We start from the raw sequence: 21737 nt of genomic DNA, 5'->3' as shown, positions 1-21737 counted from the left end.
CCTGTGCAACATAAAAAATACTTTTATTCTCTTCAAACGAAACAGCTTCTGTAATATATAACGTATTGCAACACAGAATTCTGGAAAAATATCTTTAGTAGAGAAATTTTTGCACCTATAGAACAGTTTTCAAAATTTTGTTGCTCATTCAGCTTAACTTCAACTTCTATCACCACAGCAGTGCGATCCATGTCAAGGTGGGTTTGGAAAGTCAATGAGAAAAGCGAACCATTGGATGGCCTTTGTAGTGAGAGTCTCTGTGCCCAAGCTTCCTTTTGAATGGATGTAAATAGGCGAGCATCACTTCAGCTTCTCCCGGAGGATGTTCTCCAGCTTGACAGCATCGGCTGCGAACTTGCGGATACCATCAGAGAGCTTGTCTGTTGCCATCTGATCCTCGTTGAGCTCCCAGCGAAAGGTCGCCTCATTGACTTCAACCTTCTTTATGTCCAGCTTCTTGGCTGTATGAAAGCAAAAACTTGCATTAGAGAAAGGAACAGGCACAGGGAGTAAGCATCAAAACATCAATCTGAGGTTTCTGTGTCAGCTGTAAGTGCAGCAGTGGAACCACGCTAGATATTTGGAGCAGCTCGGCGACCAGTAATAAAGCAAATATGCAGCAACTTTGGAGCAATAAAACAAGTTTGGAGCATTCAAATTATGTTTTAGAGCATGTTTCTAGGGTCAAACGCTTTTAATAACAGCAATTTTTTGTTTCTGCCGCACGAAAATACCCACTCTGATTCCTTTATATTCAAGGTTCAATGTTTTGCTGACTACACCAGTGTCTGTGACAAGACAACCCAAACAGCCAAAACATACTCGAATATTTGAAATAACACAACTGACCTGTACAAGAATTTGGAAAACATAAGCAGCAAACCAAATCTTGCCTTTCTACGTAATAACTCAACCAAGTCTATTTTGACATGATAAATTGAAATGTTGAGGCTATCACTTTGATGTGCCAAGCACCACCACTAGTTTCAAATTCACATCAATGACCAGCACATTTCCGCTCTCCTTGTTTTGATCCAATGCCTATGATGAATTCCAGAGCACTGGTCTTTAGTACCTTCAGGGAGGATAGACTGCACTCAGGGGTATCTTTTTCCCACTCCACATTCATTTGCTTCATAGCCTTGTGCCAATGGTTCCCATTTCCATCAAAGCAACACTGATGCTTCCTTAATTTAAACACGTTGGCAATAGGCCCAGTATGGCTTTCCAACACTCTGGAGAATATAAGTCCCGTAAATGGCACCTTTGTGGTGCCACCCCCTTATGCTTCGAGTAAGCTTTTGTCTGATGTAGACACATTTGGTATCAACAGAGAGGCAAGATGAAGTAACGTATTTATACGATTTGCAAGTCTACTCGAATGTAAGCTGACCTTCCAAATTGCACGTCCCGAAGAAAAACAAATTCGACAACAAAAATTTATTGCCTGGCTGTACAACTCATCTACCTTTGTGTTTTGGCAATATACGCTGCAAGCTTGACCTCCAGCTCTGGATAGCATACCAACTGTATCCCTTGGAAGCCTCTGCGCTAGTTGAAAATTTTGTCTCGCTGCCACCCATTTAGAAGCTTCAAACGTACGGCCCACAGCGCAGTTGTTGCTTCGGCATAAATGATAGCCGCCTCCTTGAATGCTGCAACGAATGCTTTTAAGACTGGAGAGCTCGTGACAAAGCATGTATCCAGTTGTGAAGTCAAAAGTGGGAACACGCAATGAGCGCACACTCAACGAATGATGTGTTGGCTCTTCCATCAGCCATCGACCCTCCCTGGAAGTGACGCCGTGTCACGTGACTATACGCAAATGACGTGCAAAAAGAGTCAACGCAACTCTAACAGCGGCTCTTCCGTAAACTATGGACACTCCCGAAGCTGTAGTTTGTGCTGTGCAGAACAAGTTAAAGAAGAAAAATTCTTCCACGCGCAGTAACTGAATGTTGCAAGCCGTAGAGATAACAAATTTGCTGTATCCTCCCTAATATAGTTTTTGTCTTGCTCTTATTAACAATGCCACACTTTGGTTTCAACTGTAAGTCGAGCTCCCCTCCCTTGGGATTTTCGAATTTTAAAACTGGTCGACTTACAACCGTGTAAATACACGTCCCTGCTTTTTTCCCAACTGAAACCTTAGAATAACTTTAGTTGTTCGGTGCTGCTGGACAACTTTGCCAACGGCTCTAGGTACCCCCCACGACTTCTTCGATCACTTGTCGCCCCCAGCAATTCAGAAGGCTTGGAGAAGGTGCAATGTCGAGTGCAAAAAGCATTTTTTTGTAACTATTTCACTCCAGTCACTTGTTGAGACGTTTTAAAAATTTACTCTCAAATTTGTTATGCTCTGTGCTTTCTAGATTATGAAACTTGTAACTGCCACCGTTGTGCTGCCTTTGTTTGGCCCTTAGAGGATGTACACGAAGCTCGTGGCATGCCACTGACCCATGTGTTGCTCGCTGTCACTTCAAACTGCACTGTATCCTATTTTGAGCAAATATCATTACTAACTCCCAGTGCAAAGAAAATCAGTGTTCCACTAAAATTGATCGCAGAACATCAAGGCAGTCTTAGAGTAGTTTTGGAGCAGGATGGAGCAAGTGGAGCAGCAATTCCACTTGTGTAAATAGACTGGCTGGTCATTTGTGCTAGGCTGTGGCGATGGCGTCTATCGGCAGTGCATCATCCAGCCAACCGATTAGTTTATTTATTCATAGTACCCTTAACCCTTTCACTGTCACAAACGTACCGGTAAGTTTTCGTGCTTTCTCCCCAGTGTCACCGACGTACCGGTACGTGCTCTATCGTTCACTCAAAACTTCGCGCCTGAGCACAAAGTTGGCATGCATGGACAGGCTGCGCCATCTGTCAAAGCTTTCTACAAGTTCGCATTTTCACCTCATGTTGTGTGGTGCGTATATACTGAAGAGTATAGAGTGACCGCCCCAACCCCCTTCTTTGCTGGAGGGAGCGGTCGCTCCGCGCGCGCTACTCTACTGCGCTAAGCGATCATGCGGCGCATGCGTTTCGCGGCGCGTGCGTGTGGTTACGAGTTCAAGGGTTGTTCTGCCATCTGCCACAGGTTTTTATTTTTATTCTGTTAGCATGTCTGCTACGACGCATCCCGTTCAGGGGCTCGCACTGTTGCTTCTCCAATAGGTCGACACGCGACTCGATAGCTGCTTTTGCTCCCTCTTGCTGCACCCTTGCCTGCGGCTAGCAGCAGCAAAGGAATTTGTTTTAGCCTTTTTCCATCTCCCTCTGTCATGCTGATTTCACAACATGCCATTTAACTCCGCTGTGCGGGGCACCGAAAATGCGCCCTCCATGGGAGCATTTTCAGATAGATAACCGCGCGGGACCTTCGACTGCGGACTGCAGTGATTGCTCTTTAGATTATAAATATGAGTCGAGCTCGGATTTGGTCTCTCAAGTATCGAGCAGTTTTTTTTCATACAGTATCCTCATTTATCTAGTTTATAATCAGGCTGATAATGATGGTGATGTTAATTAACAACATCTGCAGAACACTGAAATGTGCATATTCCGTTGACTATGTTATTTGTATAGCAATCATAATCAAATATAAATTGCTATGCTCGTTCCCTGAAACCAAGCCAACACTGGGGGTGCGTCAAGGCCAGAAGCACCTGAGAGCGAAAGGGTTCAAGGGTATTACATAAGGGGGGGGGGGGGGGGGGGGCAAAAAATATATACCTTACTAGTCACAACCTAATTGGAACAGAAAAGTTAATACAAGAACAGAAGTACAATGCAAAAAACAATAAGGAGAAGTAAATTGAAAACAAAACAAAAAAAACAACATTGAAGCATAAATAGTGGATCATAAATAGTGAATCATCACAATGTTCGCATGTTCATAATAGAGGAGACAACAAAGCACAAAATGGGATCGTGTCCTCGCAGGGGCTACATTCTGTCAGATATTATTGAAAGTGCGAATTAGCTCTTGAAATTTAGTTGCATCAGACTCTATAGCAATATCAGATGGCAAACAGTTCCAATTAATGATCGTGCATGGTATGAATGACTTAGGAAAAAAGGTATGTGTGCCATGTAGCGCGCTAAAATTTGTTAGGATAATCACGGCGTGGAAAGACAGCGGCAGGTTCCTGAAAGAAATCTTCATGAAGCAAGGGGTGGTAATAAAGTTTGTGGAAAAGTGAAAGGCGCGAGTGTTTGCGGCGGGTGTGACTGGAATAATCGGAGTAGACTAAGCGCACCGCACGGTTTTGGGAAGCCTTAATTTTACTTATGATGTAAGCTTGGTCGGGATCCCGAATGGCAGATGCGTACTCTATTTTAGGAACGGATTAAAGTGGTGTAGGCAAGCTTGCGTAAGTGGGCAGGAGCGTGCTGAAGATTGCGTTTAAAAGACCTAAGGAACGGTTAACAGATGCAAGCGGGAGGTTAATGTGCTGATACCAGGATAGGTCAGACAACTGGAGACCCAAGTACTTATATGTAGAGGTAAGTTCGACTGTCTCATTGCTGATCGTGTAGGAATTCCAAGACCGATTTACATGATTGGTGAAGAAGATGGCCTTAGTTTTAGAGATATTTAAAGGCATTGACCATGAACAGCACTGATCTAGTGCATTTAGATCTGATTGTAAAGCGAAGCTGTCAGTGCAACAGGAAATAGTCCGATAAACCACACAGTCATCAGCGAATAATCTAATAGGGGACCCAAGCATTGCAGGGCAGCGCTGCGGGCGCCAATGAACAGCGCCCTCTCCGGCCAACACCATGCAATCGGACGGGCAGAGTGAATAGCTCGCCTGTAGACTTTCGTGTCTTTGCAGCTTCTGCACATGGGAGCAACTCGCTTTGCGCGCGCTTGCGTTGTTGAAAGCTGCTTGCATGCGCGCGCGCCCTGACCGCAGTCTACTCGCTTTGCGCGCGCTTGCATTTCCGTGCTGAAAGAAAGCTCTCTTGCGCGCGCGCTTCTGCTTATACTTTTCAAACTCTCGCTTGGACGAAGTGGTGTTTGAAGCGAGTGTGCAGCAATGTACATGCTTCGATGTGGTTTAAAGGGCCACTGTCCAGGGAAGGCCCTTTTAAGAAAAGGAGCCCAGTGTTTCGATCAGTTACCGGAGATAGTCTGTGCAAAATTCTACAGCGACACGCGCGCCGCAAAGCATCGAAAATACAATTCAAAGCTCCCTCGTGCTCTCCTTTGAGAAGCCAGCTTCACCGCTTCCTGCGCTGGCCCGACGGGCCCCAATAATGACGTACGTACCGGGAACGACGTCCATTGGCCCGTCTCGCTGACTGACGGGAGAAGGATGGGTGTCTACCACTCGCAGCGCGCTTTTCCCTCGCCACGGCCAGACTGAATCCAGCAGCGCGCGCTCCCTCGACAGTTTTTTTTTTTTTTTTCGCGCTCGCGGAGAGCCACGCCCCACCTCCCGCCAAACGCGGAGGAGGAAGGGGAATTTGTATTGCGGAGGCTAGACGACCTCGGGCAGGAGAGTGAAAAACGTTTGCGAGGGAACGGAAGGAGAGAGGCAGGATAGAATCTGGTGATTGCGGTGGCTGTAACTGCGTTATTAGTTACTCTTTTCAAAAACATTTTGCAGCCTTGCGTTCCAGGGGCGAAGTCTCACAGTCACCGGGGAAGAAAATATTTTCGACCGGAGGGTGGACAGTGGGCCTTTAAGAAAATAGCCGACAGCGGTGGCTATTTTCACAGCACAAATGTCAAAAAGGGAGGGCTGTTAGTCAGCCATGTGCATTCTGTTGAGCAGATGTGTCGTGGGTCAGCGACCACATCGCGTACGACGTGGGATTTGAAGCAAGTACTTAATTTTTATTTTACCCATTTCATTAAGGCCCAGATTGTAAGGCGCATGCAACCATTCGATGCGCTGTTTGCTTTAATTTCTGAAGAGCTTGCAGATGTAATCCAGTTGGTGCCTATAAACTTAATAAAAGATATGTGGGTTCGTTCGCATCTTAGGTGCGCTTTTCCGTACATGCCGATATGTTAATTTTGATGCCGATTGTCGTGCAATTGCATACTCAGAACATTTTATACGTAGCTTCCACCTGAATAGAATGTGCATTCACAAGTATACAAAGAAACATCAACCCTTCTGCTGCAAACGAAATATTTTCGAGCTTTAATTTTCGTGAATCGCATTCAGCTCCTAATAACTGGTCCCGCAATTGATCGAGTACAATTTCAATTCCACAAAGTAAACGAGACAGTTCTGGACAATATCTAGAAAAACAAATTTTCACTGCGTGGTTATTACTTCATTTTTCCTATAGCTGTTATACTGGACATGGGTTTGATCCCGGCCGCCGCTCGCTGGAGGCGAACTACAAGGAGGTCTTTATAAATATACGTTCCCGTTAAATAACCACAGAAGGGAGGGGGGGGGGGGGTGAAATTTTTACAGGTCTCCAATACAGCGCCCCTCATAGCCTTGTCGCGCTGAGGTGTACGCTAAACACTAAAAAACTAAACGAACATGTTCCCTCAATTGTATCTTTGCTTACAGGTCATTTTACATATCCTGCCTTGGAGCTTCAGTGTCTGCTTTCTAAAGAAGAAACAATCTGCGTCTCAGCATGAGTTGCGAGGCAGCATATCCTTGTTCTCTTTTGTTAGTTTTGCTCCTTATGTCGTGGGTTCGAAATCAACCAAACGGCCCGTCTCTGTTACGTGACATATTTCTTTACAGCTAGCATGGACATGACCTGAAAAGTGCCAGCTTGCGATTTCCCGTGCTAAGTGTACCTGCAAGGCAGGAAATTCAGGGGCGCTGCAAGCATGTTGCTGCTGTGTGCTGTTTCATAAATTCCCACGAAGATGAATCCTGCACAAGCCAGGCACAACAATGGGCCAAACCCAGCGGCAAAAATCCGAAGCCCTCTTTACGTCGTACACAATGTGGTCACTGACCTGCGACACACACTTAGCCTTCACGATAACAGCGTTGTCTTCTACAATCTGCTCAACAGAATGCACATATTCAGTTCTAATTAACATCTTGTGATCAAGAGCTAGCTGATTCTATGAATATGCTGGGTGCCACGCGAGTCACGTATCACAACTACATCACCGTGGAAGCTGCCGTCGTGATGTCAGAGTGCCAGAGCATTGCAGAGATCGTTGAGAATTCAGTCACGAGTGAAGCCGCTAACTGCAGTGACGAGGAGCACGAGCTGCTTGATTGCAGGAGGTTGACAGAACAGAGCTTTGGAGAAGCCGTCGCGGCTCTGGGCCTGCTTAGCAGGTACGTCGCTCCTTAAAGAGACGCTGACACCAATGCAGCCTTCTGGACTATTGAAAAACATGTGGTGCTTTCCAGCGAGCGAAAGAAACTGCTATCTACCATTCTAAATTTTTTTTTAGAAAGTTTTTTCATTTTTAGGCTCAATAAAGAATGTCATGTCAAAGCTGGGCTGTTTCCATTCATATTCGGAACTTTCCTCACAGTTGCGTTTTCCCGGCTGTTATGTCTTTTTTTTACCCCCAGTCTGGTGAAAAACGTATGAATGTGGTTCCACTCTATCCGAGTTCACTATTGAGAGGTTCTATTGTATACCGAAAGAAGTGCCATTCATCCAAAACCTACCCCAATATGGCTACTACCACCGCTTACCCTTGGCTTCGGACAAGTGTTGGACAATGGGCTCCTTTGAGTTGGCCAACTCCTGGAGCAGGCCAGGGCTGCAATACAAGACAAACGGAAGTAATGCCAGTCAGTGAATCTGATTAGCGCCTGCGTAGACCAATCAAGAGAGACAGAGGGGAGGTACAGGAAAGTACAGAGACGTTATGTCGAGATTAACATCTAAGTGGTGTGCTTTCGATCAATTTTTAACCAGTTACAGATCATTTCCGCGCAGCGAAATCATGCAGCACACAGGAGTCTTCGCATTTCACCTCAACCAAAACGCAACTGCAGTGTTATGGTTCAAACCTGCCTAGTTTATTCTAGTAGCGGAGAAACCACTGAGCCCCTGCAGCAGAGTTGCAACAAGCAAACAGAGCCAAGTGATGCGTGTACATCCCTACCAATCGGTTGTTAGCCAGTAGCTTGATAGTGCAGCCGTGGCTGCCGGTGCTTGAAAAAAAAAAAAAAAAAAAAGCTCGAGAGGAAGAGCAAGGTCTGTTCTTTCAAAGAGATGCCAAAAACAAATACAAGTAAATTTCAGTAAATGCTAACAGCAAAAGAGTGCTCAGAGAACTAATTAGAACGCTGCCATCACCAAATCTGAACACCAGACGAACAAAAAAAGTGATTGCTGCCATTTCGAAGAGAGGGAAATGCACTGCGTAGCCTCCGAGATCAGCAACTACAATTCTGTCAACAACGCTTGTGAAACTAGCAGTTTCTTCATCTGTTCTTGCTTACAAAAGCTCCATTCTTGGTCAGATAGCTTCTGTGCGATTGATACAGGCACCCATCTAACCTTTTGTCCTCAAGGTCCCTTTGAGTCTAGTTGGAGCCTAATTACTAACCACACACCACTTGGGCGTCTGCTCAAACAATTCCTCGACCTCAATACTGCATAAACCATGGTTACTAAGGCCATGCTGCAGTTGTAATCAGACTGTGATTACATCGCAGTGCACTTCTGATACCTCAAACAAAACTACAGTAAAATCTCTGTGATACAAATGTCGTTGATTCGAATTTCAGGACGATACGAATTCGCAAAATTCCTCTCGCCCGGAGTGCACTGTGTACAATGTGCAAGATTTCTGATGTTCCAAACACTCTCTCATATCATCCGAATGTTTGGATGATACGAATTTTCTCGCGACCCTGTGAGATTCTAATCACTGAGGTTCTATTGCACCTGGTTCATTGGAGTTTGAATAATAGAGAGTACTATACAGGGGAGAAATAGGCTGCAAAGTACCACCAACATTTGACTGTTCATCCCCCAATAGCTTTTGCAACCTGTTATTTTTCAGAGTTATGCTATGTCAGACAATGTCACTACAAAATCATGCGGACGTTCACGGAAACCGGCAAACTGAGTACCCCCTACCTGTCAATAGATTTCACGAAAAAAAGATTCCAAGGCGCCACTCACCTGATAGTGAGCAGGTCGCAGCCGGCGAGCGCCCGCACCTGTCCCACGTTGCGGAAGGAGGCCCCCATGACCACTGTCTTGTATCCATGGCGCTTGTAGTACTCGTAGATGCGAGTCACGCTCTTGACGCCCGGGTCCTCCAGGGGCTCAAAGCTCTTCTGGCTGGTGTTGGCCACGTGCCAGTCCAAGATGCGCCCCACGAAGGGAGAGATGAGCGTCACGCCAGCCTCGGCACACGCCACCGCCTGTTTGTCACACAGGGGGACAAAGGGGACGAAACAAGCAGTGAGCTAGGAAGAGTGTCACAATCTCTTGCTGCTAAGGGCATGTTTTCGGGCTCTGTGGTGCCAGCGTCTGTCGTCATTTGCATAACACTGTGCTGATGGGCCTGCGTGCAATGGCTCAATGCCATTGCAATGTGCAGTACCAACAGGTTAGCATTCAATCAGATACACAGTTAAACCTCTGTAACGAGCCTCCATGCGGTAAATTCCTCGATATTATGAAGTTCTCCAATTCCCCAATGCTGGCTCCATTGAACTGTATGCATTTGAATACTAAGTGTAACAAATGCGTTGCAGTGGCCGAAAATGATCTCAGACTATCTCTCAATAATAACAATAATAATAATAGTAATAATAATAATAATAACAATAATAATAATAATAATAATAATAATAATTGGTTCCCAGGAAGGGAAAGGCGTAGTATCTGTCACAGTTGTTTTGTGGACACCTGAACCACACCAAAGGGAAGGAAGGAAGGTGGCAGTGAAAGTGGAAAGAGAAAGACGAGCCGTAGTGGAGGGCTACGGAGTAATTTCGACTACCTGGGGATCTTTAACGAGCGCTGATATCCTACAGCACACGGCGCCTCTTCATTTAGTCTTCATCGAAACGCAGCTGCCACTGTCGGGATCAAAGCCGGGTACTCCAGCACAGTGGTCTGAAGACTTACCACTGCACCACCGTGACGGGGCGACTATCTAGCTGAATTAATTAAAATTTTGCAGAACTGCAACTTTTATGACAATGAAGCATGAACTGACATTGAAGGAATGCTAACGATCGAAACGAGGCGCGTTTCAGCGCCCACGGCACATCTATGCACGAAACGCCGCAGTCTTCGCTGCTTTCACTTTTGGAATGTGGTACAACAGCAGCTCGCACCCGAAATCGGCAAAAAATAACAGAACGGAGAAAAAAAAAAGTGACACTGTAAGCTATGTGTGGCCATCGCCTCCAAGGGGTTGCTCACGAGATTACGACACCAGCAGCTCTCACACATCAGCAGTGGAAATACAATCCTTAGTTTTTCGCTATGCCTAATGGCAAATGTCTCGAATAAAAAAAAAAAAAAACTGCTTACTTCGGTTCCCGTTCTGCAAAGCAAAGGCTAGCAATAACAAAAACCAAGAAGTAGCAGACGTTGCTGACAGTTTGCAACTTCGTTATATACCTGTTCAACCGTAGATTACACGATAACCTGCTGTATCTTGAACGGTCCAAACAGTGACGTCCTCAGTGACTGCACAGTTGCGTAGCATGCAGTTCTACCAGAGACAAAAACAACACCGAATAAACAATGCTAGAGTCAGTGGCACATGCAGATGAGTGCTTTTTATTTTAGAATTCACTCTTTCAGCCGAAGTATACGGATTAATCTACAATCGACCAGTAGCTTACCTGCATTGCATTTATTGGCTCTTTTTAGAATACCAAAGCCTATCGACACAAAACTCTCCGTTTTCAAAGTCCCTCTAAACAACAAAAATTTAAGGCAAATTTCGTCTAATAATGATAATGGTCTAATAATCTTTATTTGCCAGTAAAAGTTTCCGTCCAGCCTAGCGAAAGGTAAATCAACCTAGACATGGAGACAACTGACCCAACACACAACAATCCCTACCTCCTGCTTCCACCTTTAAACATTTCCATCAGCTTTTGAAACATGACCCTACTACTTCTGGAGCAAATGGCATTTTCGGTTTTAGTATATCGCCTTGTCCCACAAGTATACCCCGATGCCAATTTAGCCCCGCCGGGGTGGCGCAGTGGTTACGGCGTTCGACTACTGTTCCCAAGGATGCGGGATCGAATCCCGGCCTCGGCGGCAGCTTTTCGATGGAGGCGAAAAGCAAGGCGCCCGTGTGCTGTGCGATGTCAGTGCACGTTAAAGAACCCCAGGTGGTCGAAATTTCCGGAGTCCTCCACTACGGCGTCTCTCATAGCCTGAGTCGCTTTGGGACGTTAAACCCCACAAACCAACCAACCAACCCGATGCCAATTTAAGAAATTTGACAATTGGGCTACCGTTCAATGTTTCCAGACTAACCCCGAAACACAATCCCTCAAACCAAAAGCTATAAACTGTATAAATACATATTCCTTCAAAAAGACATCTTGGCAGCATTCTACTATCCACAACTACATGTGTAACAGAACTGCAGTGCTGGCTGACAGATAAAAATACACACTATAGATAAGAATGAATAAGCAGCAGGCATTTCAGCATGTTTTTTTAATGATGTCTAAGACGACAAGATTTAATTATTACTATTACTAAATATACTTTCGCGCAACACTTGCTGCCGAATTACACCTCTGTGTGATCATCACCCGACTTACCTGGGTGAAGTTGAACAGCAGGGTCATATTACAGTGGATGCCATGCTGGGACTCTAGGATTCTGCACACAAAAAGGACATGAGACCGGGGTCATCAACCATGTGGGAGGCAAAAAAAACCCACCAGCGAGCAAGAGCAATAAACCATCTTATATGTGAACAATGCACTTCATATACAATGCTCCACAATAATGTACAAATACTACCACGCTAATTGAATTTACACAAAAACAAGCACTCGAACTAAACAAAAACAGATCAAACATTTAAAAAAGCACAAACATCTTCCCAGTGAGCCCCGCCGGGGTGGTGCAGTGGTAAGACGCCCGACTACTGTGCCGGAGTTCCCGGGATCGAATCCCGGCCTCGGCGGCTGCGTTTCGATGGAGGCGAAACGAAGTGGCGTCCGTGTGCTATGCGATGTCAGCGCACGTTAAAGATCCCCAGGTGGTCGAAATTACTCCGTAGCCCTCCACTATGGCCCCCCTTTCTCTCTTTCCACTTTCACTCCCACCTTCCTCCCTTCCCTTATGGTGCGGTTCAGGTGTCCACAGAGCAAGTGTGACAGATACTGCGCCTTTCCCTTACTATGAACCAACCATCTTCCCAGTGAAGTAAACAAAAACTAATGATGTAACTACTCCGATTGGCAATGAGTACCCGCTCTCCAAACCTACAAAGGAGCAAGATATTGCTCAAGGTCGAACCAAAACTGTACTGAAACCCACCCTTCGTTTTCTCAGAGCAACAAACCTTGCTCCAAATCACAGACTGGAACACATGTATTTGTAGAAGCATTTGAGGTTCTCCACTGTAAGTTGATATTCTCCCCCATTTTTTCTTTCAGCCCCAGCCAGAATAGCTGTATACATTTGTTAACTGATAGTGAAATCTAGTTGATACAATCTCGCCTAACACATTTTTCTGCTCTTTCCCGGCCGACGGCTTATAGAGGGAATGCACTTTCGTACGGCTAGTACATCGTATTTCCTCCACGGTTTGGATATAGAATCGCAAAAACATTACATGTCTAGGGAGCAGACAGCGTTGTCGCTAAAACTCAACACTTTCAAAAGTCTACGAAAATTCATGAAAGAAACATGCGGACCTGGCACGCGAATTCTGTGCCCGTCTCCACGCTGAACAAGGTCATCGGATATTCTTTCAAACTTCCTCTCGCTTACCAAGTCTTCGGCGCCGGTGTGACACAAAAAGAGGCGCACAGTATTGCAAAATGGAAGAGATCGACCCGACATGGTTTGAGAAAGTAAGGGCCGCAGGCGTGGAGGTTGACGGCATTGCTGTTCGCGAGAAAGCGGATGAGATTCCATTCTCTTTGGGCATCGAAGATTTCAAGGCATCGGGCGGGTGTCTCCACCATTTCAAAAAAAGGGCATGGTCTGTCGTACAAGACCATTTTCAGCTAGTCTGCCAACGAAGACGAGGTCTCCAACTGGCTTTCGGCTGCGTTTGCAGTAATTTAGTGGTACCGACCAAAGGATGCCAATGCAGATGGAGTTTACAAGGCGAATAGGAAGGCACGAATGACCGGAGCCTTTTTCACGAAGTTCTCCACCCTTCTGGATGCATGGATGCGTGCCAAGAACCTCAAGATTTATTTCTTTCTAGACAATTGTGCCACGCATTCCATTGATACCTCGTGGCTGCAGGACGTGAAAGTTATCTTCTTGCTGCCTAACTGCGCCAGTCACTTGCAACCCCACGATGCAGGCATAATAAAAAATTACGAGACACTTTGGAGACTAAAGTGGTGAAAGGCGAAACCCTGAGTGCCGCATTCTGCTACTACACATTTGTTGTGAATGTGGCAGTGAATGATTCTTCGAGTAAAGAGGGTGACTACTGTTTCACGTTCCTCCCTTCCTTTACCACGTGGTACATGTATCCGCGGAGAATTGTGACAGATACTGCGCCTTTTCTATAATGTAAATAAATTTCAAACGCCGCTGATGCCTGCTGTAACAACGCCTCCTATACATCTGGGTCTCGTTCTGTTTGCTGTGTGGTTCAGCGTTTCAGGAAGCGGCACATGAAAGACCGCACGGACGCCTGGATCAGATGGCCGGTGGGGTCAGCTTATATGCATGAATCGCCTTGCGACGTCATGACCTGTTGTGACTGTACATTGCGCGCCCCATTGTTGAACACAACCAACATTTCATTGAACGCATTAAAGTTAACCGGCGTTCTATACTTCATCTACAGGAAAGGAAAGGTGCAGTATCTGTCACTCGCGGAATACCGCTATTATTCTCACTGTAGACAACGAGAATTATGAAGAGAGTTTCACAATCCGGGGTGTGTCGCAGTGGTAAAGCGCTGGGCTGAGGATCCAAGGGATGGAGGTTCGATTCCCCAGTGGAAGACAAGGTTTATTAATTTATTTTTTAAGTATCGATTCAATGATTGGGCACAAGACTTCTGGTTGGTCGCTTCGAATTTCGCGGCTGGTGAAGTCACTTTTCTGTCGACCAATCAAGTGCGCCGCTCGCGCGGACAGCTTTTGTCGACGACAGTATGAGCCATTACAGGCTTTCGCCTTAAAATGTCATTTCACTATAGGAGCTTATTAGTGACGTTTCTTGGCGAAAATCGACCGGAACGACGAAAGCTTGAAGGTGGACCTTCTTGATGCCATCCATTTTTTGGCTATGCCATGGGATCACGTCAAACCGGAAACAATTGCCAACTGCTTCAATAAGTGTGGCTTTTTTTCGTGCGCCTAGCAATGCCATAAAGAACGAAGATGACCGCACCGAGATGGACTTCCCGGATTGCGGTGATGTCAACGTAGACGTGTCTACGAAAGAATTTGTATCAGCGGTTGGCCAACTGGCGACATGCGAGTTACGCAGTGTTTAAGATATCATAGCCGATGTTGCCGCTGAGGAAAAGAGCAATGGGGTTGATGACTAAGACACTGGAGACTATTGAAAGACGTAGGAGACCCGCACTGAGGGTCAGGGTATCTGATCGTGCTAGTGCATGCGCATAGACGGCGGCCGAACCTAATCGCAGTAGCAGGTTGGGCTATGCTACAACTCCCTATTATCAACATAAACGAAACGTGGGGAGTGCTGAGAGTATGGCCACCCCTCTGTGCGCATGCCTATGGTGTGTGCTCAATGAGGCAACAGCAAAGCAGCACCAGGGACTCACTTGGCGGCCTGGATCCCTTCCCAGCTGGAGGCCAGCTTGATGAGAATGCGCTTCTTGTCGATGCCGTGCTCCTTGTACAGGGCGATCAGGTGCAGGGCCTTGGCTATGGATGCCTCCTTGTTGAACGAAAGCCTGCACCACGACGACAGACTGATGTAAGAGACGGCCACGCCTCCCAGCTCTCATTCCTGTCCCCTTTACACCCCTATACCGCATGCAAGAGAAGAATAAATAGAAGGAAACACCAAGACACACACAGCCCGAGGCTAGTCAGGGTGCAGGAATGCCAAAATCAGACGTCACTAATGCAAGAAATAATGACCAGAGCATGTAACTACTGTTTTTTCCTGTGTGTAAGACATCTGGTTTCGTTTGGTTGTGGGGTTTAACATCCCAAAGCGACTCAGGCTATGAGAGACGCCGTAGTGGAGGACTCCGGAAATATCGACCACCTGGGGTTCTTTAACGTGCAGTGACATCGCACAGCATACGGACGCCACTCCGTTTCGCCTCCATCGAAACGCAGCCGCCGATTCGATCCCGCGTCCTTGGGCACAGTAGTCGAGCGCCTTAACCACTGCGCCACCCCTGCGGTGTGTATAAGACGTTTTTTTTTAAAGCAAAAATTTCATTAGTGCACCCTATGCAATGATGAGTCATATGCATTTTCCTTTATTTTGCGCAATGTTCCTAGATTAAATGCGGGTACGGCACAAACAGCTTTAACCGTCTAAAATAGCTTTAATGCAGCGCAAAAGACCCTAAATATGAGCGGTGCATCCTATATACCAGAAAATACAGTAGGGGCAGAAAGCTAATGCTGGTGTGGATTGGAGAAACCAGAAAAATAAAAGCTGGACAACAAATTAACCGCCAAGCACCCCAGTTCTGCCCACTCACATAGTTAAAAAAAAAACAGAAAAATAAAAGCTGGACAACAAATTAACCGCCAAGCACCCCAGTTCTGCCCACTCACATAGTTAAAAAAAAGTGATAACTACTGCACTACATCACAGCATAATAGGTTGATGTTAATATGTCATGATCCCAATTCAGATGTATGCAAACGTATCGGCTAGCAATACAAACTCACTAATGCACTCAGGTGTTTCCCATTAACAGCTACTGTTCCAAGCGTGACATACCAAACTGCATGCCGGAGAACTTCCCTTGCTCCATGGAGCGTAAGGCTTTGCTGCCGAAAGCCTGCCGTTTCTACTTGACTGGACGAGGCGTAGCCTCCTTACCTGGCGTCAACCTCCGTTGACACTCTGCCTGGAATGATCTTGAGGATCTCTGTGCCAAAGAGGACCACGAGCTTGTCCATGGCATTGGTCACCTGCTCATCCACGGTCCTGCGACACACATGAGAACCATTGCTCAAGGCAGCGAGCACTGCACACGTGTGGCAAGCACGCAGAGCACAGTTTTAGACGGCAATGCATTTTCTCAAGCGCTACAAAAACTGCACGCTTTACAAAAGAAAAAAGAAGAGAAGGCCCTGCATGTTCTGAAAGGAATCCCTCTCACGCTACGCAATGTAATTCTCCGCTGTAGTACAGCCGCTCCTCGGTGTTGCACTTTTCGTTTTAACTGTTTCGCTTGTGTCATTGAACGCCGCCAGGTGCGCGCGTCTGACGTTACATAGGTAAAGCTCTGAGTGACGCTGATTAAACAGTCTGCGAATTAGCTTTCTCTCATTCAGCATCAACAAAAGTATAGGTCTATTCATAAATCTAACGATTTTAATGCCAGGATTCCTTCATTTCTGAAGCGCAAAACATCTAGCTCCAGCCCGGCACTTCAAGCCCAGGCCCGGCCCGGACTGCGGGCAGGGCCGGGCCCGGGCTTTCAAGCCGGCCCGAACCCGTGCAGGCTCTAGACTGCACGCACGAAAAAAAAAAAAAAAAAAAATAGGCGCGTCAAAAACGAAGCCACGCGCGCGCTCAATTCGGCAAAGCTCGGCGGGAAAGGAAACAAGGGCGACCTCTCTTCATCGCGTGGTCTTCACGTTGCCGGCGCAAAAGCCGAAGGACGTTGGACGTACCGGCTACAATTAGGCTCAAAACAAATTAACGAAACCAGCGGGGACTGAACGGGGTTACACTGCATTCGAGATAAAAAGGGGTGAAAACAAAAATGCGCTTGCCCGCCAAAATAAATAAAGAGCAGAAAAATGAAAGGACCTGGGCACGACACGGCGATTGCGCGCGGGCAAAACCGCAAGCTCGTAAAAAAAAAAAAAAAAAAAAAAAAAAAAAAAAAAAAAAAAAAAAAACACCCGCGGGGAGGTAAGAGCTGTCTAGCGCATGGGCGCGACCGCCAGCAGGCGGCGTTCAGACGACGTTGGAAAAAACAAAAAAAAAAAAAAAACGCAAGCAGCGCTCACCGCCTACTTATTTTGCGTCAAGGACTCGAAGCAGGTTGGCGCGTTGCGGTTTCGTCAGTCACGGAATGGACTTTAGCCAGTACGCCAGCTCGGTCGGTCAAACCCTGGTGCTCCCTACCCGGAAAGCGGAACCGAGCGCGACCGCGTCTGGCTCCTTTCGTAAGACAGTCCAGCCGAAAGAAAAACTGTTCGCGGTTTCCGCAAGGCCATTCTCCGCAATGAGCAGGACATACAGATCAGCTCAGAGGCTGCTATTGCGAGGCCAGGATATAGGAAAGGGCGCGATCTCGGGCCATCGTACACAGGCAACATGATTGTCACGGACAACTGTCATTTTTAAGCGCACAAAAGTGGACGATTTGATAATCCGATCGTCGCCAGCTGGTTTTTCCCGCGCACACTGAGGAAGCATTCAGAGCACGGTCGTGATTCAGAGTGACGTCACATAAACGACGCACGAAAATCTACGCGCCGGCAAGAAAAGTCTCAAATTCACACTCGCAGCTGAAAAGTATATGGATTAATAAACAAATCGCACTACCACTTCCAAATTGTTTTTTTTTTTTTTTTTTCCAAGTTAGCTGTTACATTTTTCCATCCCTGACAATGCTACCCACGCAGCTGATACCCTAGGGCCATCTCAGTTGTCAATCCTAATTTTACAGGCTTCGGCAGTGATTCCTATCAACAATTTTCGTTTGAACGATGCAGGTGTGTATACAGCTGCTCTTTCAGAAAATAGCGGAGCACTTCACAGATATGCAAGGGTCAGAGAAGACGGGGACATGCTATCCTAGTTGCAGGACATCTTGGTGATAGCAGCCATCTTATCAAAAGAAGCACAGCACTTATCTATCCATGTGGCATGCTGTTAAACTCCCTTTTGCTAGAGACATATGTGTCGGCTAGACTGTGCACTGAATCTATTCCTTCCAGAATTACAACTGCCAAAATGTCCAAAAAGTGGCCTGCAAAGAATTGTGTGAATTGCTTTCTTCACAGTAAAGGCTATATGATCTACTTTAGTCACATGCTCCCCAAAGCATACAAAACAAACCTAAAGTCGCAAGACTATTTTCTGCAAAATCATATATTGACATGGGTTAAAAGTGAAACACGAGCGAGTTGATAAGTATAAAGTGTGTGCGTGAACAGTGCCAACAAAAAAAAAAAGGATTTGTCTGCTTTTCTCTGTAAGCCTAGCCTTTGAACTGTCTATGCAGCATGTATATATTCAACATGATTAAAAAGCTCTTTAGTAAATGAGCATTTCTGCGCTTCCTAAAACCAAAATATGCAGAGTTATTGAATGAAATGTTCTGCAGCGAACTACAAAAATTATGCCACAACTTTGTACATCATCCACACTACTGCTGGACATATTTCAAACAGGTCTGTTATGTCTCAGTTTGTTACTGTTATGAATGGGGCAAAAAATCAATTGGGCCTTTTAGTAGTTATCAATATGTATGTGTGTAATCTTTGAAATTAAATCTCAAGCTGCATAGCTTCATCCAATCAAATGCACATGGCTCACAGATATTTTCATTTCACTAATATGCCACAATTTTTTCTCAGAAGCTCACGGTAAACAATTATTCTTTACCTGACTCATGCTAAGGCTATCGCATTATCATAACAAAGCAGTGGTCGCCAGAAACTTTACAAGGGCTAGGCTTAACTGCATCGGCCACTGTACGGGAGACAACACCCAACACGTAGTTGGCCACTTTGTATGACGAGAATTCATAGGCTTTAGAACAGAAATGTGTCAATACTCTTTTCTTGCATACACCCAAGGCAAAATGGAAATGAACAGCAACCATGCAAGAAAGAATCAAAAAGAAAAACGAGGGAACTGGAGTCAATTAGGCATGCACTACCGACCAAGCATGATGAGCCTGTCAAGCAGCAAGGAGACATACAAGTCTACTGTGTAGATGGAACCGACAGCGAGTGTACCCGAGTGAGAAGACTGTACCCAATTGAACAGCATTGCTTTCCATGTCACTAAAGGAATGTACAGGTGCGGACATAGGTAAACGGAGCACACTTTTCCCATTCAAATTAAAATCACTCCTTCTGCACTGGAGATAAGAAAACAATATTTGTCTAAGAAAAAGGCTAATGGCATCTACTATGCCAGTTCGCACATACCACGACTGCCAGTTTCAATTATGCAACACGTGACAAATGGCAGAAGATAAAAGCGTGCTCTGTTTACTTTTGTCCGCACTGGTACGTACACAAAATGCTTCGCGGGTATTTTCCTGGCCGCCTTTGTTTGGAATGATAACATTGAGACTGCGAGTGAGCATAAACTCTAAAATTTCCCTGTCCTAAGCCACTGTGTTTCCTTTAGGTGAATCCCTCCTCACTGTTATTCTCCACAAATTCCACTAACCTCTGATGATGATGATGATTTGAGAAAGGTGTGCTAGCGCTATCTGGTGTTGAGTGAAGAAATTAGCTTCCATCCCATGTGAGGTCAGTACTGTAAAATGAGTCTTCTACGGGCTAGAAAATGAAGAAAGTGAAACAAGGGCCACCCCCAGCTGTCGTATTTACAACGACATTACGTTGATGTTTAATCAAATATTTGAACGGGAATCTCTGAAGCTAGCAAACAGTCACTGGTTCCAGACAGCGACTGTGGACTCCTTTACAGCTGTGATATTACAGGCTCAAACCCAGCAGCAGGAAAAAAACGAGGGTCCTTTTTATTTTTAAATCCAACGTTCTCCGCAGGAAGAGTGGTTTTTCTGGTTGAACAAACACCAATCTAACCACCATTTCTGCTAATACAAAAAATAAATTGTCCCCAATGTCTCCTCTAAATTGTAGATACATTCAACAGTCGTTGCCTAATATGTTTGCGTACAAAGGGCCAGCAAACACACCCGTAGCACTAATTTTATCAAAGCTCTAAAGTGCCAAAAGCAGAAAAAAAAAAGAAGCTGAACCCACTTTCCATTGCTCTTGCCATATTTGACAGCGTCCTCCACCAGATGGGCGTACTGGGGTAACTTTGAGGCAGCAAGGATGAGTGATGGATTTGTGGTGGCATCTGTTGGCTTGTACTGCTTCATCACTGAGAGGGAGAAGGAAAAAGCATTCTACTCCCCCTGTTTAGCAATGAATGCTAGAAATCACACAAATAATACTTAGCAGCAGGCAAGTGAAAACAGTAAGAAGCACACTTCAGTAAGCAGATTAAAATATGTCACATAGACAACTAAAGCCAAATGAATATCTTTATTACGCTTGAAGCACTCCTAAATATTGCGAAGGAAAGGAGCCAGAAATTTAGGTGTCCATGCACTTAAGGCTCCCAAGGTATTTCATGAATTCGGCGAGATTCCCACGACATCTCGAGCGAAGAGCTTTACAACTTCGAAGTCGTAAACGGGAAGTCGCCGACCGAAGGGCATTTTTAGTGACGGAAAATGCGCAAACCAGTTTTCGTCACCCGCGTTTAATGAGAGGCCACGCCCACTCAAGGCGAATTAACAACGGCACTGCCACTTCAGACACTGGTTGAGCGTTACAAAGCTCGCTACACTGAAGTGCGACCGACAGCAAAACAATTTTCCCGCGATGGCCAGTCGACCGGAACCGAGAGCACAGAAAAGCCTCGCATTCAGCGCCTGCCAAGAAGTCGCCGAAAATGCAATGAAAGTGCACGATTTCGCACACAACAACCGCAGGTGTGCGTAGACGTTGCAGCCACAATCGGGGACCGTCTTTTCCGCCTGGACTTTCCAAGCGGATACGATAACGGCAACGGAAAGCGAAGTAGACGTCGGTGTTTGCTCCGCGTAGCTAACTCCTCACGAGTGCATACGCGACCCGGTCAACGACTCGAGCACGCGTGATCGTCTCCTAATGACGCTACCCGTCCACAGAGTACGAATATTGCGCTTTCCACGCTACTTCAAACGTGAGACGAGCGAACAGGAAAACGAACGTATCCCGCAACACGCGGAAATTAGGGCCATGCGATGGGCGCTCGATGCTTTCTTTTTTTTTTTTCGTATGTTTATTAGCAACCGGCCGGTAACGAAGGTGGACATCACGCACCTTCGAAGTCTCCAGTGTCGGCGACAACGGTCGTGACCTCTTTCAGCTGGTCCAGGGACGAAGACATCTTGGCTCGCTTGATACTGTCGATACTGTCACCGGTCATGGCACGCAGCGCTAGGCACCGGGTTTTATACGAGCACGGAGAGGCGCGCTTGCGAGCGACTTCCTTCTTCCCTCACCAAGCGTTTCTATGGTTGCATGGCATAACACACTTTAGTGTAGGCAGCTCACACTTACCGCATAACACCGAAAAGTAGAGTGCTATTGGTCGATTTGAGTGGCACCACATAAAACTAAGAGGTGCCATTGGCTGAAAATGTCCACTTTGGTTTCGCTGTTTATCCTCACTATACATATGAAGTCTAT

The 21737-nt window shown here is 46.0% G+C and overlaps 1 protein-coding gene across 1 annotated transcript; it reads right to left on the bottom strand.

Moving 5' to 3' along the window:
- Positions 1-4: 4 nt before the first annotated feature.
- Positions 5-21556, bottom strand: Taldo (transaldolase). Its single transcript, XM_084584539.1, has 8 exons — positions 21369-21556; positions 20256-20379; positions 16147-16254; positions 14900-15031; positions 11721-11781; positions 9094-9338; positions 7650-7717; positions 5-461 (listed from the first exon to the last, which is right to left on the bottom strand). Exons 1-8 carry the CDS (start codon positions 21472-21474, stop codon positions 301-303), a joined length of 1005 nt encoding a protein of 334 aa, XP_084440665.1. The 5' UTR covers positions 21475-21556; the 3' UTR covers positions 5-300.
- Positions 21557-21737: the final 181 nt, after the last annotated feature.

The sequence above is a fragment of the Amblyomma maculatum genome, chromosome 11 (genome assembly GCF_055883805.1).
Source record: "Amblyomma maculatum isolate TAMU_Amacu chromosome 11, ASM5588380v1, whole genome shotgun sequence".
Lineage (NCBI taxonomy): Eukaryota > Metazoa > Arthropoda > Arachnida > Ixodida > Ixodidae > Amblyomma > Amblyomma maculatum.
The sequence above is the reverse complement of the archived record's forward strand: the minus strand, read 5'-3'. Positions and strand labels throughout refer to the sequence as shown.